General features: G+C 39.8%; 1 protein-coding gene across 1 annotated transcript; it reads left to right on the top strand.

Moving 5' to 3' along the window:
• The first annotated feature begins 7,760 nt into the window (after positions 1 to 7,760).
• On the top strand, positions 7,761 to 8,315 carry LOC138899930 (secreted RxLR effector protein 161-like). The gene has a single exon (XM_070186631.1). It carries the CDS (start codon positions 7,761 to 7,763, stop codon positions 8,313 to 8,315), a length of 555 nt encoding a protein of 184 aa, XP_070042732.1.
• Positions 8,316 to 26,033: the final 17,718 nt, after the last annotated feature.

Raw genomic sequence — 26,033 nt, 5'->3', positions numbered from 1 at the left:
GGGAAGCAAGTCAGGTCCTCAATCAAGCCAAAGAAGGAAGTGAGAACCTCAAGGCCACTGCATCTTCTCCATATGGATCTGTGTGGACTTATGAGGGTGCCCAGCAGAGGAGGAAAGAAGTACATCTTCGTTATCGTTGATGACTATTCCAGATTTATATGGACCTTATTTCTCAGAATCAAGGATGAAACCAAAAAATATGATTTTATATAGTTATTAATATTACTACTTTATAATATGCTTTAAATTATACACAGAATATGAGAAAGTTTATGAGATTTTCTTTATTGTAAAGATAGAAATTATTTTCTCACAAGAAAAGAAGGTTATCTTTTATCATTTTAGGAATTAAGCGTACAAAAATTTGTACTCTTTATATGAGATTAGGAAAATTAGAAGTTGAGAAAATATATGTATTTTTACATGGATGTTTTAATAAAATAATAGTGTATGTATTGATTTTATATGGTACCACATGACCATGATAGTAAGGTGTATAAGGTGTGTTAAAAATAAGTAGTATTTTAAGTAATTTGAGATAACACTTAATTATGTAGATAATTGGGTAATTATTGATTTTTAGTGGGAAATTTCCATGTAATTAAGGAATTAAGAGGATAATTATTGGATAAACTTAATAAAAACCCTATCCTCAACGTGGCAGCCCAAGATTGTCTTGATCAATCCAAGAAATGACTCTTAAGTCATGTAAAAAGGTGGCACATATTAAGAAGAATTTTATGACTAAGACATCCAAAGTGGGGCCCACATCCATGTATAAGATATCACGAACTTAAGAGTCTCATCACGTTACTTTGAGTCATTCTGATATGCATTTGCATATATCACATAAGCACACAATATCTTCAACAATTCAAAGCAATGTAAGGTTTTGCAATCATAAGGGAGTACAGTGCAATCTTTCTCAAAAATATCATACGAATTTTTCCCTACTCTGATCTTGTCGTTACGTGTTTTGTCGCAATTAACGTGTGTTAGAGGGATTGTCAAGGGAATCAGTTCAGGTATGTTAAGTCTATCCATTCTTTTCTTTTGGCATGATCCAAGTAACGATACGTAAACGTAATGTTATTCCATAAATGGTTCTACTCTTAGCAGTTAAGGATGTCTATGTTATTCATTCCGGTAAAGTTATATTCAAGCATGTCTAAATATGTTCTTAAGTCTCTATTGAGGCATTTGATAAAGATGTTAATGTTTATAATATAGTGATACATGCATCTTCATGCATTTACCACCGAGCTACGGCCGGTTGGGCAGTTTTACATTTACCGCCGAGCTAAGGTCGGTCAGGCTGTCATGCATTTACCACCGCACTACGGCCGGTCGGGCAATTACCACTGATCAGTTGGGCAGTCATGCATCATACGATATGGATTATAGTCTCAAAGAGAAGCATTATATATATATATATATATATATATATATATGCTAAGTATGCATATACGGTGGCACTTCATAGATTTAGGTTGATTCTTATATCTCTTTAATTAATGTTGAGTTATGGATATGCTTCAGTTCTGCATTACATACTCAGTACATTATTCGTACTGACGTCCTTTTATTGGGGACGCTGCATTTATGCCTGCATGTATAGATAATCAGTTGGACGAGCCTTCATAGTAAACGAGGTTAGCATTCAGCGAAGGATCAGTAAGACTCCACTTCATTCGAAGTGCAACCGAGTCTATAAGGCATCGTGTCAGAGTTTTGTTACAGACTTATAGGTAGGCCGGTACCCTATCCCATTTGATATCAAATAATCTTAGAGGCTTTATAGACAGATGTTCATTTTGTACAGTATGTTAGAGGCCTTGACGGCCCATATGTATTCATGTTTTAAGAAAGATGGTTCATTGATACAATATTTTCCTACTTACAGTTGTACATTATGAGTTGTGGCCATGTAGGCCCAAGATAGTTACAAAAGGAATGAGTTCAGCTAACTCGATCTATGTATGTTTTAGTTTTGGTCGAACGATCATGAGTTACAAAGTGGTTCGCTCGGGCCAGCACGACACCGGTTGCCAGCCACGCCTCCCCAGGTTTGGGGGGGGTGACAAAGTGGTATCAGGGCAAGTCGTGTCCTAGGGAGTCTACAAAGTCATGCCTAGTAAAGTCTCACTTATGGGTGTGTTACGTGCCACATTTATAATTGAGAGGCTATAGGGCATTTAGAAAATGTTACCACTCTTTTGTTTCCAGATCGTTCCATAGAGCTGAGTCGTAAGAAGTCAGTATGAAGCGTTCACCGGATTTTGTATGCACCAGAGGTGCAAGTATCACAATAGAGCTTTAAGGCATAATTTCCACCTATGTGGAAGGGAGGTTATGAAAGAAACAGAAGATACGATGCGAGATTGAAAAGTGAGTAAGGTAAAGGTGAAGAAGATACGAGATACTCAAGTACAAAAGATTGTGAATAGTCGAGACTTCAAATAGAAGTTGGATTTTAGTTTAGTTTACAGAGGAGACCATAGCAAAAGTTTTGTATATCTCTAAGAGTTAACATTCGAGGACGAATGTTTCTAAAGAGGGGAAGGATGTTACATCCCATACTTTGATATTAGGATGAGTCGTAGTAATCCATATGAGCTTGAAGGGATTAAGACCATTCATGAGATTATAGAGGATTTGTGACTATGTTATTATAAGACCCCGTAATTTTAATAACCTTGATACCGTTATATACATTTGATATGGTATTTTGAGTGAAACATTTTTGTAAAAGAAGGTTTGAAAAATATGATTTTATATAATTATTAATATTACTACTTTCGAATATGCTTTAAATTATACACAGAATATGAGAAAGTTTATGAGATTCTTTTTATTGTAAAGATAGAAATTATTTTCTCACAAGAAAAGAAGGTTATCTTTTACCATTTTAAGAATTAAGCGTACAAAAATTTGTATTCTTTATATGAGATTAGAAAAATTAGAAGTTGAGAAAATATATGTATTTTTACATGGATGTTTTAATAAAATAATAGTGTATGTATTGCTATTATATGGTATCACATGACCATGATAGTAAGATGTATAAGGTGTGTTAACAATATGTAGTATTTTAAGTAATTTGAGATAATTCTTAATTATGTAAATAATTGGATAATTATTAATTTTTAGTGGGAAATTACCATGTAATTAAGGAATTAAGGGGATAATTGTTGGATAAGCTTAATAAAAATCCTATCCTCAACGTGGCAGCCCAAGGTTGTCTTGATCAAGCCAAGAAATGACTCTTAAGTCATGTAAAAAGGTGGCACATATTAAGAAGAATTTTGTGACTAAGTCATCTAAAGTGGGGGCCTACATCCATGTATAAGATATCTCAAACTTAAAGAGTCTCATGACTCTTAAGAGTCTCATCACGTTACTTTGAGTCATTCTGATATGCATTTGCATATATCACATAAGCACGCAATATCTTCAACAATTCAAAGCAACGTAAGGTTTTGCATTCATAAGGGAGTACGGTGCAATCTTTCTCAAGAATATCATACGGATTTTTCCCTACTTCGATCTTGCCGTCACGTATTTTTTCGCAATTAACATGTGTTAGAGGGATTGTCAAGGAAGTCGGTTCAGGTATGTTAAGGCTCTCCCTTCTTTTCTTTTGGCATAATCCAAGTAACGATACATAAATGTAATATTATTCCATAAATGGTTCTACTCTTAGCAGTTAAGGATGTCTATGCTATTCATTCTGGTAAAGTTATATTCAAGCATGTCTAAGTATGTTCCTAAGTCTCTATTGAGGTATTTGATAAAGATGTTAATATTTATAATATTGTGATACATGCATCTTCATGCATTTACCACCGAGCTACGGGCGGTTGGGCAGTTACACATTTACCACTGAGCTACTGCCGGTCGGGCAGTTATGCATTTACCACCGCACTACGGCTGGTCGAGTAATTACCACTGATTAGTTGGTCAGTCATGCATCATACGATATGGATAATAGTCTCAAAGAGAAGCATTATACATATAAGTATGCTAAGTATGCATATACTGTGGCACTTCAGAGATTCAGGTTGATTCTTATATCTCTTTAATAATGTTGACTTATGGATATGTTTTAGTTCTGCCTTACATACTCAGTACATTATTCGTACTGACGTCCTTTTATTGGGGACGCTGCATTTATGCCTGCAGGTATAGATAATCAGTTGGACGAGCCCTTATAGTAGACGAGGTTAGCATTCAACGAAGGATCGGTAAGACTCCACTTCATTCGGAGTGCCGCCGAGTCTATAAGTCATCGTGCCAGAGTTTTGTTACAATTTTATGGGTAGGCCGGTACCTTATCATATTTGATGTCAAATAATCTTAGAGGCTTTGTAGACAGAGGTTCGTTTTGTACAGTATGTCATGTATTCATGTTTTAAGAAAGATGGTTCATTGATACAATGTTTTCCTACTTACTACTGTACATTATGAGTCGTGGCCATGTGGGCTCAAAATAAGTATAAAAGGAATGAGTTCAGCTAACTCGACCTATGTATGTTCTAGTTTTGGTCAAACGATCATGAGTTACAGAGTGGTTCACTCGGGCCAGCACGGCACCGGGTGCCAGCCACGCCTCCCCAGGTTTGGGGCATGACAAAACAGTTCTGGGATTGTCCAAAAGGGAAAGGAAGTTGCAAGTGAGGCACACATTAAGCTTGAAAATAAACTCAAATCTGTGAAATCTAGTCTGTGTGCTGAACTTGAAAGAAGTAGAAAACTTCAAGAAGATCTAGGTATAGTTAAAAATGACCTAGAAAAATCTCTAAAGTGGACCTGGTTCTCTGACATAATTGATGCCATGTATACAAGCAATGGTGGGAACAGACAGGGAGTTGGGTTCCAAAACAAAAAGACTCCCTACAATCCACATAACAAGTATGTTACTGTCCCTGATAACTATCTTTGCACTCACTGTGGCAACACTGGTCACTTTAAAGAAAACTGTAGGGCTAGAATTCAGTCCCAACAGAAAAACAAGGTTTTTATTGAAAAGGTAATGGATGCTAAGGAACCTAGTCCCTCCGTTAAAAACATGTATTGCCTACCTAGACAAAATGAAGTTTAATTCACCCTTTTCCTCACTACAAGGGACCCAAACTTGTTTGGGTTCCTAAATCTAATCCTTGATTCTCTTGTGTAGGGAGCAGTGAAAGGAAGAAGCTAAAAATGGTACATGGATAGTGGTTGTTCTAAGCACATTACTGGAAGCTTCGATGATTTTCTTTCACTCAAAGTCCTGCAAGGAGGAAGTGTGTCCTTTGGCAATGGAAAAAAGGGATACATTCTGGGAGTAGGAAGAATTGGGAAGTCACTCACTCAATTGAAAATGTGTACTATGTGAACATATTGAAATATAACATACTGAGTGTTTCCCAAATCTGCGACAAAGGAAATCAAGTGGAATTTGTGTCAAAAGTCTGCACAGTCACAAATCTTGTGACTGGTGAAATGGTCCTAATGGCAAAAAGATACAAATACATTTATGTTGCTGCTTTTGAATCCTTGCAAAATGGGGATCTCACATGTCTGAGCGCTTTTGAAAATGATGCTGAACTATGGCACAGAAGATTGGGCAATGCAAGTTTTACTTTGCTGAACAAATTGGTCAAGAATGACCTAGTTCGTGGCCTACCTAAGTCAAGCTTCAAAGATCACAAGGTGTGTGATGCATGTGTAAAAGGAAAGCAAGTCAGATCCTACTTCAAGCCCAAAAAGGAGGTCAGCACCTCAAGGCCACTTGATCTTCTCCATATTGATTTGTATGGTCCTATGAGGGTGCCAAGTAGAGGAGGAAAGAAGTACATTTTTGTTATAGTGGACGACTATTCTAGATTTACCTGGACCTTGTTCCTCAAAACCAAGGATGAAACTTTTCCAGTGTTTGCTGCATTTTTGAAGACGATCCAGGTGAAGATGAGCCATAATGTTGTGTGTATAAGATCTGATCACGGCACAGAGTTTGACAATGCAAAATTCAATGAATTCTATGATGAGAACGGCATAAGTCACAATTTTTCAGCTCCAAGAATACCTCAACAAAATGTTGTTGTGGAGAGAAACAATAGGACTCTTGAAGATATGGCAAGGACAATGTTGGTTGATAGTGGCATTGCAAAAAGCTTCTGGGCAGAAGCAGTTAACACTGCATGCTACTTGGTGAACATGTGCATGATTAGGTCCCTCCTGAACAAAACCCCGTATGAACTGCTGAACGGGAAGAAACCCAAGCTAACACATTTAAGGACATTTAACTGCAAATGTCTTGTCCTCAACAATGGTAAGGAAGTACTTGGAAAATTTGATGCTAAAAGTGATGAAGGAATCTTTCTGGGCTATTCATCACAAAGCAAAGCCTATAAAGTCTTCAACAAAAGAACTCAATGTGTTGAGGAAAGCATACATGTGATCTTTGATGAATCACACCACATATGTGGGAAAGATTCACATGATAAGATTGATCAAGAAGGAGAGCAGTCAACAGTTCCTGGTGAAGTCATTGATATGGCAAATGGAAAGGCTGACATGATGTGTCACGTCAAGGAATCAAATGATGATAATGCATATGTATCTCCAGCTGATGCAGAGGAACCTGGTTCCTCCATCACAACAACTGAAGCTGAGAACAGAGTCGTTGATGTTGTGCAAGGAACCCCAGATGCTGAGCTGAGAAGCGGGACTCAAGTCAACAATGGGTCACATTCAGAACAACCTGGACCCTCTCACAATGAGTTTCAGGTGTCTAACTGGAAGCACAAAAGTTCACACCCTCTTCAGAATGTGATCACTCCTCTTGACTCAGGGATTCAAACTAGATCAAAGTTAAGAAACTCACTTGCCTTCTCAGCCTTTCTCTCTCAAATTGAGCCCAAAAATATCAAGGAAGAATTGAAAGATGCTGACTGGATTACTGCCATGCAAGATGAACTCCATCAATTTGCGAGGAATAGCGTGAGGCACTTGGTCCCTCGACCTACTGACAGAACTGTTATAGGAACTAGGTGGGTATTCAGAAACAAATTTGATGAGTTTGGAAATATAACAAGGAACAAGGCAAGGCTAGTAGTTCAAGGCTACAATCAAGAAAAAGGGATCGACTATGATGAAACTTTTGCTCCAGTTGCTTGAATGGAAGCCATCAAAATTCTCATTACCTTTACATCTCATATGGAATTCAAGTTGTTCCAAATGTATGTCAAAAGTGCATTTCTAAATGGTTTCCTAAAAGAATAAGTCTTCGTCAAGCAACCTCCTGGCTTGGAATGTCATGAGCATCCTGAGCATGTTTTTAAACTTGACAAAGCTTTATATGGGCTGAAGCAGGCTCCTCGTGCATAGTATGAAAGGCTGTCAAAATTTCTCCTAGAAAATGACTTTACAAGAGGAAAAATTGACAACGCCCTATTTTTGAAGAAATGGGGGAGGAACCTGCTCATTGTGCAGGTTTATGTTGACGACATCATCTTTGGTGCAACAAATGATTCTCTGTGTGATGAGTTTGCAAAGCTCATGGGAAGTGAGTTTGAAATGAGCATGATGGAGAAATTAAATTTCTTCTTGGGTCTACAAGTTAAGCAAACTCCTAAGGGCACAATGATAAGTCAGTAGAAGTACATCAAAGAGCTTCTGAAAAGGTTTGAGATGGAAAGCTCAAAAATCATTGATACTCCTATTGCCACTGCCACTCGTCTGGACTGGATGAACCTGGTTCTCCTGTGAATGAGACCATGTACAGAGGCATCATTGGGTCACTCTTATATATCACATCAAGCAAACCAGATATCATATTCAGCGTAGGATTATGTGATAGATTTCAATCCAATCCAAGGGAATCTCATCTGAAGGTTGCCAAGAGAATCCTGAGGTATCGTAAAGGAATGCAGAACCTGGTTCTCTACTATCCCTCAAGAGACAATTTTGACTTAATCGGGTATGCTGACGCTGATTATGCTGGTTATCTAGTGGATAAAAAAAGCACTTCTAGCATGGCACACTTTCTGGGATCGTGTCTAATTTCATGGGGTACGGGGAAACAAAACTCAGTGGCTCTTTCAACTGCAGAAGCTGAGTATGTGGCAGTTGCCTCTTGCTGTGCTCAACTACTGTGGATCAAGCAGCAGTTAGAGGACTTCAGTGTATTTTCTGATTGTGTGCCATTACTGTGTGACAACACCAGTGCTCTCAACATGGCAAAGAATCCAGTTCAGCACAAGAGAATAAAGCACATTGATGTGCGCCATCACTTTCTTAAAGATAATGTTGAAAAGGGCTTATCTGCATGAAGTTTTGTAGCACAGAACATCAAATTGCAGATATCTTCACCAAAGCACTGAGCAAAGAGCAGTTTGAAAGAAATCGATTGGCACTAGGGGTTGATGAAATAAAGCTGGGCACCTAGTCCCTCAATAATTGGCTATGAAAGAAATGAACAGGTAAAACAGCTAAAAAGTATTTTCTGGCAAGCTCTAACTCATTTCTATACTGTTACAGGTAGACACACATGGCAATTACAGAGCACACAAGAAGCCAATGGTATTGCATGTTGGTAAAGAATACGGCTCACATTTACAAAAGTAGTCAGGGAACTTGGTTCCCATGACACAGGTTAGTAGTTCCTTTGTACTCTCATGCACAACTTTTTAACGGCTGAGAAAGTGCCACATCATCAAAATTTCATTTTCTCCTTTTTCCCTTTTTAGAACCCAAGAGTCGTACCTGTTAGTAAGCGACCCGTCTACCCAGAAACATTAATACCCATTCCAACGGGTCCCTCACCCTCCTTAAATAAACCCAAAAGGTGTCCTTATCATCAGTGTTCGCATCAAAAGCCAAAAATTCCTTTTTTCTCTCAGAACCAAATACTCTTTCTTCTTACTACAAAATCCCACCATGTCTAAACATCTAGAAGCCTCAACTCTTTCAGATGTTGTCCCCACTGTGTCTCCATCTCAAGAAGTACATGCAACAGAGTCTAAGAGCCCATTTGGACATAAGAAATATTTCACTTTTTTCGAAAATTTTTTATTTTTTTCGAAATTAGCGTTTGGTCATAAATTTTCTAATTTTTACTTGAAGATGCATTTTGAAATTTTTCAAAAATTTAAAAACTCCAAAAAGCTGTTTTTCAAAATTTTCACTCAGATCACTCACAAAACTTCAAAAATAACCCAAAATTATATTCATGACCAAACACAACCCTAATTTTTAAATACCATTTTCACCTGAAATTTTTTTCACCTTTTTTGGAATTTTACAATTCTTATGTCCAAACGCCCACTAAGTCTCCCATGTTATCTAATCCAAACCCTCAACAAGATTCCCAACCACCCTCTGCTTCTTCTCTAACCCAATCAAGTTCTGGTTCTCATCGGAGTCACAAAAATTCGAACCTAAAGAGGTTTGTGGCTGCGACCTCTCCCTCTGTCTCGCCCAAAAAAATGGTTGAGGGAGAAATAACAGAGAAAGATGAAAATCATGAAGTTTCTAGTCTGCAAGTTGAAGAACGCACTGAGGCACAACATAGTGCGGTTTATAGTGGTGAAGAATCAACGCTAACTACCCCAAATCTTGACTTGAATGTTTCTAAAACCATTGGGTCTCAGGGGGAAGGTGATAGTCTACAAGTAGAGAGTAGGGAACTGGTGCTTGTTGAAAATCTGGCACCTAAACGTACTACTGGGAAACCATATGAGGGCTCAGCCCAAGAGGAGCTCTCTACTCCCAGTTGGGATGAAACTCCGTGTTCTTCAAAAGAATCGCAGGTCAGTACTGATCCCGCTCCCTCTCCTCATTTCGATGTTGAGCCATTAACCATTGTTGTTCCTGAGATGAGATCTCTTTCTGAGGATGAGAATGAGGATAGTGATGAAGAATATGACAACATCTCTGTTGCTAGTTTTATTGCTGCTAGGAGTAGTAGGGCAACTCCTAAAACGTCCACTCCTAAAAGGCCTACTACTAGTGTACACAAGAAGCTATTCTTCCAGTGTACCAATTGTTGTTCGAGATGGTAAATAAAGTTTTGCTCCCTTGTGCTGAAAGGCTTTCCATTATGTCACGATCTGACCTGTTCCTCATGAAATCACTGGATACATACTCCACCATCAATCTGCCGGGTATCATGATTGAGCACATGTAGAAAGCGGCAGATTTTAAGGAGGGTAATCATGGGCTGCCCTACGGGTTTTTACTCATTAAGGTATTTGAGTTCTTCAAAGTTCCTTTGGGAAAGGCTACAGTGGGTACTCGCAAGCAGACCTTCTCCAAGAACACCTTAGAAGAGTGTGAGTGCATCGATAAGAAAGGAGGAGTTGGCAGCAATTCCACTATCTCTCAACTGATTGAAGCTCAGAACACTGCCAATGAAGAGATAAGGAAGTTGAACGCACGGAATGTCATTCTTGAGAGACAGCTTAGTCAGGCCCAGGAGGCACCTGGTTCCAATAGTACACAAGGCGCAGAGGTTGCCCTTCTGACCAAGGAAAATGCTTCACTCAGGAAACAGGTCGAGGACCTAAATGAGAGATTGCATAATGAGCAAGTGTCAGCAAATGCTCGAATGAATATTCTCCTTATAACCCTTGCCTCTTCCTCTCTGCCTCCCCCCTTCAGTGCTTCTTAAATATCGTTCCCTTCCCAGTGTCCAGTTCAAGTTGTTTGTCCTCTGTTTTGATCCTTTTGTTTTGATATGTTTAGTGGCTGGTGATTTTTATGTTGTTTTATTTTATGGATGGTTATGTAACAAATGGTACTGCTAATTCTGCTCCCTGTTTATTTCCAAATCAATGAGTATTCCATCCTTTTGCCATGCATGCCTTGCTCTTATGCTCTATTCTTAGTCATGTTTGCGTGCACACATGCGGCATGAGTTAAGCTTGCTGGACCTCTTTGTGCTTATTACTTGTTGCTAATCATTTTATGATGCCAAAAGGGGGGAAAAGTAATTGAGGGGGAACATGGGGGAACATGTTCAGGGGGAATACATGAAATATTTATGGCACTCTGGTTCTCAGGGGGAATTTCAATTACAAGTTTGTCATCATCAAAAAGGGAAAAATTGATAGGTTATGTGTTATGTTATGTTTTGATGATCTAACAAACTTAATGTTAAGAACCAGATAGGGAACCTGTTCCACATCCTCAAAGTGCTCAATATCAACAAATCTCAAGTCTGGGACATCTTCCAACATTCAGAGTCAAAGGAACAACAGAGGGAACAAATAGACATCAGTTCCCTTGCTGACTGTACCAGTCAACTCTCCACAGTTGTAAAGTGGCTGCAACTATTTCTCAGCACACACGCTACAGTGCAAACAGTGCAACAGTCACTTTATGGGGAATGCCCTTGTACCAAATATGCTTGCATCACTCAAGTGATGGAACTTGTGTAATATTAACATGAAGCAAAGGAAAATCAATACACTTAGGGCTACTTGCAAGTGACACTCAAGGCTTCAAGAACTGAGAACATCATAACGAAGAACCAGTTTCCTGCATTGAGTCATTACATGTCCTTAGTTATGTTATACATTTGTTAAAGTGATTTACTTGTAATTCCTACTTAGCTTAGCTAGAAGCATTGTGAAGGAAACCTTTTGTAAAATCATAAACCTTATGTTTGTGTCTTGACTAGAGTGAGTTGAGTTGTGAGCTTTGTAATAGTGTTATTACAAAGAGGCTTGTAATAGAGTTATTACAAGTGAGTTAGGGATTAAGGTGTTAATTCCTAGGTTACAATAGGTTGTAATCTAAACTTGCTCGATTAGTGAAATTGAAGTCCTACGAGTGTAGGTCGTAGTTTTTAATCCCGTGAGTTGAGAGTTTTTCACGTAAAACTCTGCTGTGTCATTTACTTATCTCTTTGTATGTGTTCTGTGGGAACTGATAAAGAACCCTGTTCTCTATACAGTTTGGTGGACCCTAAGTTTCTATCAGCACTGTTAGGTGTTTATAACTATTACTGGTGTTTATAACTATTACTACACCAGTGCTAAGACACCTAACTTGGACATTTTTCCAGTGATGACAGATTCCCTAGATGTGTTTCTAGAGGAGTTGCCAGGGTTTCCTCCAAAGCGAGATATCACGCTTTTCATTTATCTGGTAGCAGACACCTAGCCGATATCAATTCCATCCTACTACATGAGTCCAGCCGGACTACGAGAATTCAGGGTGAAGATTCAGGACTTGCTTGATAAGACTTTTATTTTTCTCATGGCATGAGGAAAGTCTTGAGACTACTGTCAAAAGAATCCATAAAAACGCGAGCACCCGAGCCAGAAAAAGATGCCCAAATTTCAACAGCATGATACAACTTTTCAGCGTTGTCATCAGCTAAAAGTGTTCTAAGGGGAAAAGCGACAACAATAAAATTTGGACTCTAGGATGGGAAAGATGAACGGGCCATCGACAAAAGTTGCACCAAACCGGATTGTATCTAAAAGTCCAATGAATCAGCTGGAGGATCTAGGCCATTATTCTTAACTATTGTTTCCAAACAGGCGAATATTTTTACTGTATTTTACGAGGTCTTCCAAGGAATTACTATTTATAACCACAGGGAGACAAAGTAACTACTTTGCTGGAGAATTGGAAACAAGCCATGTCAGCTGAATGTTAAAGCCACACGATTAGCTAAATGTAGTTGGACAAACAACTGCACGCTACATTACCCTCTGTGAGATCATGCCTAGGTTGGATTAAGTTTGGAACATGTTCAGATAGTGATTTGCGCTTGGTAACGGTCAATCTCTTTTGTATAAATAGGTTTGTTTACCCTCAAAATCGGATAACAATTAAATTTATAAGTGATTTTAAGGATACGCAAATTAATTTGATACAAACCAATAAATTAAGTTGCTATTGAATAAACAAAGACGAAATAAATTCAAACCACACGAGTTAGAAAGTTTTAGCCTTACTGAAATAACCGCTCTCGAACCGAGCTCACCAAGACCGGTATGGATGAAAAAGAACAAGAGCTTAAAGACGGAGAAAAATAATAATGTATTGCTATTGATTGCGTGTTACAATGTATTTCATGAATTATCAGACCCCCTTTATATAGTAGGGGAGTCCTATTTTAGGTACAACTCTATAAAAGGTAAAAAATCTTTTGATTAACTGATTGTCGGTTCCTTATCGATACGTGCCGTGATCCCCGCCGTAATATTCGGCTAGTCACGGATATTTCGGCCTTCGGTTGGCTATGCTGGATTGTCTGACAATGTTCTTCGAAGTCGTTCGAGGCTAGGACCGATTCCGGGACCATGGCCTCGATATTCTTGAAGGCCGACGGTATACCCCGGGTTCTGGCCAGATGCACCATGAGTTCGATTTCACCCAGATTCATTTAGTATTGTGATAGACATGAGACATCACCAATCGATAGAACAATCACATGACCTAGTGCCTGCTTTGATCTCAACCATCACATTTAACACTTGTTGCAACATTTACAAAGTTTCGGAGATTTGGATTTGGATAGTGAAACTTACCAAAGTCCTCAGTGACAAATTTTGCTTAACAGGATCAACATCCAAAAAGGCTCCATACGTGGTTTTGTCATAATCAAGACCCAACGACGATCTGTATTACAAATATTCTTGATTTAAATCTACAAGTAGAAAACTAATCTGGACATCGGCAATTCTCCATATTCAAGATACAAAGTCATCACAAGAGTGGGTTGCTCTAGTGGTGAGCACCCTCCACTTCCAGCAAGAGGTTGTGAGTTCGAGTCACCCCAAGAGCAAGGTGGGGAGTTCTTGGAGGGAGGGAGCCGAGGGTCTATCGGAAACAGCCTCTCTACCCCAGAGTAGGGGTAAGGTCTGCGTACACACTACCTTTTCCAGACCCCCTAATAAAATTATACCGGATTATTGTTGTTGTTGTTGTAAAGTCATCACAACTTAAGTGGTTTACGATTGGTTGTTAACCAGCCGAATAAATGGAAAAACTGAAATAGAAAACCTATATAAAATACACATTATATATATAAAACCTACTAAAAGAATGACTTTTTTCTAATTTTGGAAATAATTTAACTTTAGACTTTTCTTTTACCTTCAATGAAATAATCTACCCACAACATTTATGACTTGTTTTAGACCACAAATTTGAAAAGTCTTTCTTTCTTTCTTAAATTCCATGCCTATTAAAACATTGCCACATTAAATTATATTTGGTAAAATTAATATTTTACCAATATAATCGTAAAAATTTGTGACTTTTCATTGGATAATATTTAGTGACTTCAAAGTCACAAAATATTGGTTTGTGACTTTACACATTGTTATAGCAAATAAAGTTCAGTTATTTTTACATGATATAAATAATTATGTGACTTTACCGTTATAATGTGAAAAGGTAAGTGACATACATGAAATTAACCCAATATACTCTTAAAACCCCACTTTTTAGCACAAAATGTAAACGTAAAACTAAAGCAATTGTTTATGTTCTTTTCACGCAGCAAGCAGATCGTGTACCCTATAGGTATTCTAAAAGGGACGAATGGAGAAAGAGAGAAAGAGAGATACCTTTTCTGGTCACTGCAAATTAGCACCTTAAACTTCTTGTTGTCTTTGAAAATTATGAAGAAGACTGCAGTAAATTCTTGAATGTCACTTGAGGCCAAGACTAGCAAACCAAAAGGGCCTACACAACTTTTGTCTGATGCACCTCTTTGGCTGCATATCTCTTGCGGATTAATCCAACTTGATTCAAGCACCTCTGCTTTCTCAAGCATTGGGATTGAGAAGAAAATTTCTACATCCGCCTAAAACAATACTAGTATTCATTTGATTTTAAAAAGTTACATGAAGATCTTTAAACAAAACTAAGAAATGGAGAAGGTAAGGGATTGTCAATTTTATTAGAAGGGAACAAAACATTCGGCATGAGTCCATTAATATTTAAAAGTTCTTGAAAACTGCGGAAGATTGTGCAATTCAAGCCAATGTTCATGTAACGACCCGATCGATCGTTTTGAGCTTTAGTAATTCGTTCAATGGTTTGAGACTTTGAGTATCTTCATATGACGTATTATGACTTGAGTACATGGTCGGTTTTAATTTTCGAGTGATTCAGGATTGGTCTGGAAGAATGACTCTCGATTTGGAAGTTTTAAGTTGAAAGAGTTGACCAAGGTTTGACTTTGGGTAAACGGACTCGGAATCCAGTTTTTATGATTCCTATAGGTTCGGATGATGATTTTGGACTTGTGCATATGTTCGGATTCGGTTTCGGAGGTTTCTAGAAGGATTCGATACTATTTATCGAAAGTTGGCAATTTGAAAAACTTAAGAGTTCATAAGTTTGACCAAGAGTTGACTTTGATGTTCTTGGACACCAATTGGTGTTCCGAGACTTTGGATAGTTCTATATAGTTGAATTGAACTTGTGTGCAAAATTTGGAAGTGATCTGAAGTGCTTAAGTGTGATTCGGACACTCTTTTAAAGAATGAAGATTTAACAATTTAAAAAAAATTCTATTCAGCCTCGATTCTTTGTTGTGATATCGGGTGTATTTTGGATTATTGGTTGGAACTAGTTAAGTTAAGGATTTGGAGTTTGACAATGGTCAATATCGGGTCAAGATGACCTATTTTTGGTATTTTGAGTGCACGAGCAGGTTCGTAGTGTGTTTTATGATTGAAATGCATATATGGTTTGTGTCCGGAAGGTTCAGAATGAGTTTTGGGTGCTAAAACGAAGATTCTTTTGTTGCCGATTTTCTTATCTAAAATAATTACAAAAATGTCATTTTTGTCTCTTAAATTTTCAGATTTCCCTTAAAACTTCAAAACATCATATCTCCTCATTTTAAGGCAAAATTGGGTGATTCAAAAGGCTATCTTGAGTGTAATCTCACAAGAATTATGTTGGGCTTATCAAATGTGAGTTTCTGGGTTATCTAATATCTGATTCGAGCTATAACAACTGCTGCATTTTTTTATTTATTCCGGAATTTAGTTACCTTTTCTCACATGGTTTTAGAACTCGGATTTTGGCAATTTCGGAGAGGATTTTTACCACATGGATTGAGGTAAGTATTTTGTACTCGATTTTAATTTTATTCCATGATTTCATCTTCGGTTTTGGCATTTGATAGATGATTTCAAAATAGAAATGAAGAGTTTTGTCTAAACTTTCCTAAGGTGAATTTTTGAGTTTTGAACATCGATTCGGAGTCGGAAATGAGTAAAATTAGTATGGTTGGACTTGTAATTGAATGAGTTATCGGATTTTGTGAGTTTTGTCGGGTTCCGCGGTGCGGGCCCGAATTTGACTTTTTGGTTGACCTTGAGTAAATGTGTAAAGATTCAGCCTTTATCGATTGGGTTTGCTTCCTATGACATTATTTGATGATTTTGAGTTGCTTTTGGCTAGTTTCGAGCCATTCAGAGGATGATTTGAGCTGGATGGCGCTTCTAGTGTATCGATTTTCGCTTGATTGAGGTAAGTGTCTTGCCTAACTTTGGTGGTGGAATATTTCCTGATAATTGATATTATTTGCTACATGCGGGGGTGATGCATATATTAGGTTACATGTGCCAGGGTTAATCATGCTCGGGGGTAAATTATACGATTAATTATGCCTTGTAGAATTATGTGACCTTCTTGCTTCATGTCTTACTTGACTTCTAGATTGCTAAGAATAGGAAGTTAAATTTCTAGAAACCATGATTTAACTTATTATAATTTGATTAAAATTTGACGAACTTTTGTAAAATTAGTGAGATGCTAAATTCGGTCATCATTATACTTAATCACAAATATATCGCCACGACCGTTATTCTTGAGATGTTGAATTTTATATTTGAGTAGAAGATCATGTTTGAGACTTGTTGAAGTACTTGAACAATAAGGTTCTTGAGGTTTGTTGAATTATTATTGGCTTGAAATCTGTGATTGATGTTTATTTGGAATATTCGATTAATCACTCTCCTTAATGTTATTCATGCTTTCTACCTTGCTTGTTATTGACATACATGTGCTTGGTGAGGAAGAGTGTAAAGCACGAAGGGTGATGTCGTGCCATTTTATATACTTTATCATGTCAGAAAGAGTCTAAAGCACAAGGGGTGATGCCGTACCATTTCATTTACATTATCATGTGAGGACGAGAGTAAAAGCACGAAAGGTGATGCCGTGCCATTTCATTTACATTATCATATGAGGATGAGAGTAAAAGTACGAATGGTGATGTTGTGCCATTATTTTTATATTATGATGTGTTCATGGCACGAAGGGTGTTTTCGTGAAGGCGAGGATGAGACACATGCATTATATTGTGATATATTTTCCTTGTGTATACATTCATACCTTTATCTTGAGATGTTACTATTGCATTTTCGTTTTCTATGTGACTTGTCGTTGTTGTTTTGTCTTTATCCTCTATCTCAATTGTTGTTGCGTTGCCCATGCCTTCTATTTGTTTAACTTGCAAATATCATGCCTTCCTTCTTGTTTATCATATCTACATCTATGCCATTTCTCATTTGTTGCACTTTCGTATAAGCCTTCTACCATGTTAGTTATTCATGCCTTTTATTTGTTTAGTTTAGAAAAGATCATGCTTTCCTTCATGGTTGTTATATCTACATCCAAGCCTTTTACCATGTTAGCTAGTGAAATTTATGTCCCTCTATTTAAATGCTATCATTACTTCTATGCCTCCTATCTAGTCTGTTACTGTTGCACATATGCACTGTGTTGTTCGTTATTGCTACTTGTGTATCTTCTACTTTATGATTATTGTTATTGCTATTTCTTTCACCTAGTTGGTACATATTATACGTATGCTCGGTGAGGAAGAGATAAATGCACGAAAGGTATTTTCAGGATGGAGGGGGATAGAGGGGGACTCCAAGGATTTGCAGGCGCAGGCAGATGTACGTTGAAGTTCTCCGAAACAGCAACAACTGCAACTATGGACGAGGCTGGTAAAAGGGACCTGGATCAGTACAAGAACAAAATGTGTGCAGGAAAGGGCGTGAGTACACCACATCGGTACCCAGTAAGTGACGAGCCTAACCTCAGTCGAGTAGTGATTAGGTCAGGTCAGGACCACTGGTATATAATAATAAAAACAGGAGAATAATCAGTATAATAAGAGACTAAAGTTCAACAAAGGATAGCAGAGTGAATAACATAACAGTGCACGGAATTAAGCGACAGGGGATCTCCCAAGATACCGCTCCCAAAAGTAAATATGCAGGGAGAACTCCCGAGGTATCGCCTCGTAGTCTCAAAGTAAATATGCAGGGGGATCTCCCGGGATACCGTCCCGTAATCCCAAAAGTAAATATGCAGAGGGATCTCTCGGGATACCATCCCGTAGTCCCAAAAGTAAATACACATCGCAATCAATTACAAACGATAAGTACAATAAGAGAAATCTACAGTCTAGACTAAGTACAAGTCGGGAAAGAAGTAGGAATTCAATAGGCATGCTGCAAAGAGTTCAATGAAGCAAATAAGGCACATAGACATGTTATTATAAGTTAACAGGGTAACTACGCATGCTAGTGTATTCAAATAAGGTGGAAACAAGGAAATTCTCAGTAAAAATCGGGTTTTTCAACAAATAGAGGATTTTCCACACGCAAAGTTAGGGAAACCACTTACCTCAAACCAAGCTCAATCAATCTGTAACAATTCTCTTTCCACGAATATTTGGCTTTGAATGGCCCAAATCTAGCCAAAATCATTTACATACCATAAATACAACTATAAGAATTAATCTAATTAACGAAATCAAAGCTAAAGAAAGAAATTGGAAAATCGCCCTAAAAAGCCTCCCTGGGACCACATCTCGGAATCAGGTAAAAGTTACCAATTATGAACACACATTCACTCACAAGTTCACTCGTACCAAAGTTATCCAAATCCGATGTAAAAATCCCAATCAAAACTCAAAAATCTTAGTTGAAGAACTTCTTCCCATTTTTCCCAATTTTCAATCCAAATCCGAAATTAAATGATGAAATTAATGATAGATTAATGGGATATAACCAAAATCAAGTGTAGAATCATTACCCAATCAATGTCTCTGAAAATCCCTGAAAATTTCGTCCAAATCTGAGCTCCGAAACTCAAGTTTTGATAAAAATGGCCAAACCATCATTTTTGAAATGTTTAATACTGCCCAATGATTCCTTAATCGCGATCGCAAAAATAGCCTCGCGATCGCAAAGAACAACTTTTCTGACCCAGAAAATAACTCTACGCGAACGCATAAAACACCACGCGAACGCGATTTTCTAGCTCTCAGAATCATGCGATCGCGAACGTCCTCACGCGTTCGTGATGAGCAAAGCGTGTGGCCTAACTTTGGTCCACTTAACCCTACGCGAACGCGACCTTGTCTCTACGTTCGCGAAGCACCACCTCACTTTACTACGCGTTCACATGCCTCTGTCCGTGAACGCGAAGAACAATTCCATCCTCTCGCCCAGCTAGCTTACGCGATCGCGGATGTAACGACCCGGCCGATCATTTTGAGAGTTATAGGCCCGATCCCCTATTTAACTGCTTCTTCCATAATTATTTATGCTATTATGACTTGCCAGGAGGTTTCGTTTTGGTTTTTGGAGTGCTTTGGGACACTTAGTCCCTAAAACAGGAGCTTAAGTCTTAGGATTTTGACCGTAGTCAGATTTGTGGGAAGACGACTCTAGAATGGAGTTTCGTCAGTTTTGTTAGCTCCGTTGGGTGATTTTGGACTTAGGAGCGTGTCCGGATTGTGTTTTGGAGGTTTATAGCTTATTTAGGCTTGAAATAGTAAAAGTCAAATTTTTGGAGATTTGGACCGGCAGTGAAAATTTTTATATCGGGGTCGGATTCCAATTCCGAAAGTTGCAGTAGGTCTGTAATGTTGAATATGACTTGTGTGCAAAATTTGAGGTCATTCGGACGTGGTTTGATAGGTTTCGGCATCGATTGTAGGAATTTAAAGTTTCAAGTTCTTTAAGTTTGAATTGGAGGGTGATTCGTGATTTTAATGTTAGTTGATGTGATTTGAGGGCTCGACTAATTTTATATGGTGTTTTAAGATTGGTTGGTATGTTTGGTTGAGGTCTCGGAGGCCTCGGGTGAGTTTCGAGTGCTTAACGGATCAAAAAGTTAGATTTGTGTTGCTGCTGAAGTCTTCAAGCATCTGGTATTTTCGCACGTGCGGAGGAGAGACCGCAGGTGCGGGATCAGACATGTAGAGAGGCAAGCGAAGAAGCGGAAAAGTGGAGGAGTGCCAGGGGTCGCAGGAGCGAGGTGAATTCCACATCTGCGATGCCCGCAGATGCCTTAGGGTCATCGCAGATGCGCAAGGTCTGCAGAAACGGAAGGGATTTCCGCAGGCGCGCACGCGCAGGTGCGGCCCTTTCATCACAGGTGCGGAAGCAGAGGGGATAAGTGATTTGTGCAGATGCGCACATTTTCCACACAAGCGCACCCGCAGGTGCGAGCCCAGGCTCCGCAGGTGCTGAAATACCCGTGCAGTGGTTAAAACCGAAGGGGCTTTGCGATTTTTGTCATTTTGGACTTTGCAAACTCGGTTTAGGGAGATATTTGAGAGAATTTTCGAGAGATTTCTTGAGGTAAGTCTCTTGTGATTATTTTGATCAATAATCTTGCTTCCCCATTTATTTTTCCAACTAGTTAGTGTGTATTTAAGGTGAAATTTGGGGGTTTGAGACTAGGGATTTGGAAAATTTGAATTGTGGATTTGAAGGACGATTTGGTGTCAGATTTTAGTAAATTTGATATGTTTAGACTCGTGAGTAAATGGGCTTTCGGATTTTGTAACTTTTACCCGATTCTGAGACGTGGGCCCGGGTCGACGTTTTAGGGCGAATTTCAGAATTTTTGTTTAAGTATTGATTTAATTAGTTAGATGAGTCTATTTTGGTTGTATTTATCATATATAATTGCTTTTGCCTAGATTTGGGCCATTCAGAGCCAGATATTCATGGGAAAGGCATTCTTACCAATTGATTGAGCTTGGTTCGATGTAAGTGGCTTGCCTAACCTTATGTGGGGGAACTCCTCGTAAGATTTTTATTGTTTTTGATATATGAGCGCCGCGTACGTGAAGTGACGAGTACGTACACGGGCTAATTGTTTAAAAACCCAAATTTCTACTAAGTAATAACCTGATTTCTTTCTTATTTGAGTTTCATCAGCATGTGCAGTATCTTGCTAGATTAGAATAGCATGCCTACTTGCCTTAACCGTTTACTTCAACTACGTGCAGCATGTTTAGTGAATTTACATGTCTTTCCTTAACTGGTACTTAGGTTGAACTGTAGAATTTCGTGCCGTAATTATTGAGTTCTATTATTTTTGCTGCATATTTACTTTGGAACTACGGAACAGTATTCCAGAAGATCTACATATACAGCATATTTACTTTGGGACTACGGAACGGTATTTCGGGAGATCCCCCTGTACTGTATATTTACTTTGGGACTACGGAACAGTATTCCAAGAGATCCCCCTGTACTGCATATTTACTTTGGGACTATGGAACGGTATTTCGGGAGATCCTCCTGTACTGCATATTTACTTTGGGACTACGGAACGGTATTCCGGTAGATCCCCCTATACTGCACATTTACGTTTGGGACTACGAGATGGTATCTTGGGAGATCCCCTATTGTGTTTCTGTATACTCAGCTGTTACCTTCTATGATTTCATTGTTGTTAAATTTTAGCCTTTATTTTATTGCTGTATTACACTCTATCTTGTTTTATTATATATTTACCAGTAGGGCCATGACCTGACCTCGTTACTACTCGACCGAGGTTAGGCTTGGCACTTACTGGGTACCGATTGTGGTGTACTCATGCTACTCTCTGCACATATTTTTCGTGTGCAGATCCATGTACTCCTTATTAGCCGCACTATCAGTGAGCCGGGACAACTTTGGAGACTTCAAGGTATATCTGCCGCGTTCGCAGACCTCAGAGTCCCCTTCTACTCTTTATCATGTCCATTATCTTATGTATTTTTCCTTTGTTAGACTCTGATGTATAGAGACACTAGATTTTTCCTTCTGTAATTTGTGATTCATGATGTTCCGGGTTTTGGGATTGTTGTGTATTTTTGAATAGTTGGTTAAATTTATATTTTTGTTTCATTATTCCGCAAAATATTAGGCTTACTTAGTGGTAAAGACTAGGTACCGTTACGACGTCACACGGAGGGGAAATTGGGTCGTGACAAGTTGGTATCAGATCTCTAGGTTCATAGGAGTCATGAGTCACAAACCGGTATAGTAGAGTCTTGCAGATCGGTATGGAGACGTCTGTACTTATCTTCGGGAGGCTATGGAACTATTAGGACAATTTCACTACTTTGATTCCTTGTCGTGCAAAAATTGTTGACTTCAAAAATTATAAACTTTTGTATTCTATTCCCTCACAGATGGTGAGGACACGTACAAGAAGATCTGATGACCAGGCACCCGCGTCCCCTGTTAGAGCCACGAGAGGCCGGGGCTGGGGTAGATGCCGAGGATGTCCACGTGGTTCAGCTAGAGCACCCAGACGAGCCCCCAGTAGCTCCAGCTGGAGGGCAGACACCTGAGGTACCTGTTTCTGCACTAGCCCTCCAGGAGACTGTATCCCTGTTTCTGAGCATGTTCAGCACCTTAGCTCACGCTAGATTGATTCCACTTGCTCCTGCCACATCTCAGGTCGAGGGAGGAGTATAGATTCCCATCGCCGGTACTCCAGAGCAGCGGGTTCAGGTCGACCAGGTTCCAGAGATTGTACCAATGCAGCCGGTAGCTCCAGCTCAACCCGAGGTTAGGGCAACAGCTTCTCAAGTGGAGCAGCTCAGACTTGAGAGGTACAAGAAGTACCACCCAACTACCTTCAACAGATTGGCTACAGATGATGCTCAAGATTTTCTGGAGGAGTGTCATCGTATTCTCCATACTATGGGCATAGCAGAGACGAGTGGGGTTTCTTTTACTACATTCCAGCTTAGGGGAGTAGCCTATCAGTGGTAGCGCGCTTATGAGTTGAGTAGTCCGGATGAGGCAGCTTCACTTACATGGACTCAATTCTCAGATATATATTTGAGAGAGTATGTACTTCAGAGCCTCAGAGACTCATGGCGCGCGAAGTTTGAGCAGTTGCGCCAGGGTGCTATGACTGTGTCAAAGTATGCAGTCTATTTCAGTGATTTGGCCCGACATGCACCGGCCTTGGTTGCCACAGTTCGAGAGAGGGTTCGATGGTTTATTGAGGGACTCCACCCCAGCATCCGGATTAGTATAGCCAGGGAGTTGGAGATGGATATTTCCTATCAGCAGGTTGTGAGTATTGCCAGGAGATTAGAGGGCATGCTTGCCCGGGATAGAGAAGAGAGGGAGGCCAAGAGGTCTCGGGAGACTGGTTATTATTCTAGAGCTGGTGTCCCAGCAGCTCTCCATGATAGGGGTTATGTGAGCCGCCCCATTCATTCAGCTCTTCCAGCCACCAGCGGTGTTCCAGCTCCTTCTAGACCCCAGGAGCCTTATTATGCATCGCCAGTATCTAGTGTGCCTCCAGCACGGGGTGTTCCAAGTGGCCAGTCCAACAAATCTGGCCCGAGCCAGCCACACCAGCCACGTCCTCCCATAGCTTGTTTTGAGTGTGGCGACACTCGCCATATGGTGAGGGATTGCCCCAGGATTAGGAGGGGTGCACCTCCAAAGACTTCTCAGCCACAACATGCTCCACCGGGTCCTTAGGCTATGATTACAGCACCAGCTGCCACCCCACCTGCTCAGCCACCTCGAGGTGGAGGTTGGGGAGGTAGAGGTCACCCTAGAGGGGGAGACCAGGCCAGATATTATGCCCTTTCTGCTCGTACAGAGGCAATCGTTTATGATTCTGTCATTACAGGTATTGTCCCGGTCTGTCAAAGGATACATCAGTATTATTTGACCCAGGCTCTACATATTCTTATGTGTCCTCTTATTTTGCCCCGTATTTGGGCGTATGTCGAGATTCTTTGTGTTCCCCTATTTATGTGTCTACTCATATGGGAGATTCTCTTATTGTGGACTACGTGTATCGGTCGTGTTTGATTGCTCTTAGTGGTTTTGAGACCAGAATCGATTTATTATTGCTCAGCATGGTGGACTTTGATATTATTTTGGGCATGGACTGGTTGTCACCCCATTATGCTATTATTGATTGTCACGATAAGACCGTAACGATGGCTATGCCAGGATTTCCACGATTAGAGTGGAGAGGTACCTTAGAGTATGCTCCCAGCAGAGTTATTTCATTTCTTAAAGCTCAACGAATTATTGAGAAGGGGTGTGACACGTATCTAGCTTATGTGAGAGATGTCAGTATTGATACCCCTACAGTTGAGTCAGTTCAAGTAGTGAGTGACTTTCCAGATGTGTTCCCAGCCGATCTTCCGGGCATGCCGCCCGACAGAGATATTGATTTCGGCATTGATTTGCTGCTGGGCACTCAGCCCATCTCTATTCTTCCATATCGTATGGCTCCTCCTGAGTTGAAGGAGTTGAAAGAGCAGTTACAGGAGTTGCTTGATAAGAGCTTCATTCGGCCCAGTGTGTCACCTTGGGGTGGTCCTGTCTTATTTGTGAAGAAGAAGGATAGTTCTATGCGGATGCGTATTGATTACCGCCAGTGAACAAAGTCACAGTGAAGAACAAGTATCCATTGCCTCATATTGATGACTTATTTGATCAATTATAGGGTGCCAGTATTTTCCTAGATTGACTTACATTCAGGTTATCATCAGTTGTAGATTCAGGAGCCAGATATCCCGAAGACTGCTTTCAGGACCAGATATGGTCACTATGAGTTTCTTGTTATGTCTTTTGGGCTGACCAATGCCCCAGCAGCTTTTATGCAGTTGATGCACAGTGTGTTCCGGCCTTATCTTGACTCATTCATCATTGTGTTTATTGACGATATTCTAGTATATTCCCTGAGTCGGGAGGATCATGAGCAGCACCCGAGGACTGCGCTTCAGACCTTAAGAGAAAAGAACTTATATGCAAATTTTTCAAAGTGTGAGTTCTGGCTAGACTCAGTGGCATTCTCGGGTCATATAGTATCGAGTGAGGGGATCCAGGTGGATCCGAAGAAGATTGAAGAAGTGCAAAGTTGGCCCAGACCATCCTCAGCTACAGAGATCCGTAGTTTTCTTGGTTAGTGGGGTATTACCGTAGATTTGTAGAGGGTTTCTCATCTATTGCAGCACCTATGACCAGGCTGACCCAGAAGGGTGCTCCATTCAGGTGGACGGAGGAATGTGAGGAGAGCTTTCAGAATCTCAAGACAGCTTTGACTACAGCCCCAGTATTGGTATTGCCTACAGGTTCGGGGTCTTATACTGTATATTGTGATGCATCGCGGATTGGTCTCGGCGCGGTGTTAATGCAGGACAGTAGGGTGATTGCCTACGCGTCCAGAAAGCTGAAGGTACATGAAAGGAACTATCTTGTCCACGACCTTGAGTTAGCAGCTATTGTTCATGCCTTGAAGATTTGGCGACATTATTTGTATGGTGTTCATTGTGAGATTTACACCGATCACCAGAGTTTGCAGCATCTGTTCAAGCAGAAGGATCTTAATTTGCGTCAGAGGAGGTGGTTTGAGCTACTTAAAGGATTATGATATCACTATTTTGTACCACCCTGGGAAGGCCAATATGTTGGCTGATGCTTTGGGTCGCCGGGCAAAGAGTTTTTAGAGCTTAGCATATCTACCAGCAGCAGAGAGGCCCTTGCGTTAGATGTTCAGGCTTTAGCCAGCCAGTTTTTGAGATTAGATATTTCTGAGCCGAGTCGAGTATTGGCTTGTGTGGTCTCTCAGTCTTTTCTTTATGATCGTATCAGGGAGCGTCAGTATGATGACCCTCATCTGCTTGTCCTTAAGGACATGGTCTAACACGGTGATGCTAAGGAGGTCAATATTGGAGATGATGGTGCATTGAGGATGCAGAGCAGGCTCTGTATGCC

The sequence above is a fragment of the Nicotiana tomentosiformis genome, chromosome 10 (assembly GCF_000390325.3).
Source record: "Nicotiana tomentosiformis chromosome 10, ASM39032v3, whole genome shotgun sequence".
NCBI lineage: Eukaryota > Viridiplantae > Streptophyta > Magnoliopsida > Solanales > Solanaceae > Nicotiana > Nicotiana tomentosiformis.
The sequence above is the reverse complement of the archived record's forward strand: the minus strand, read 5'-3'. Positions and strand labels throughout refer to the sequence as shown.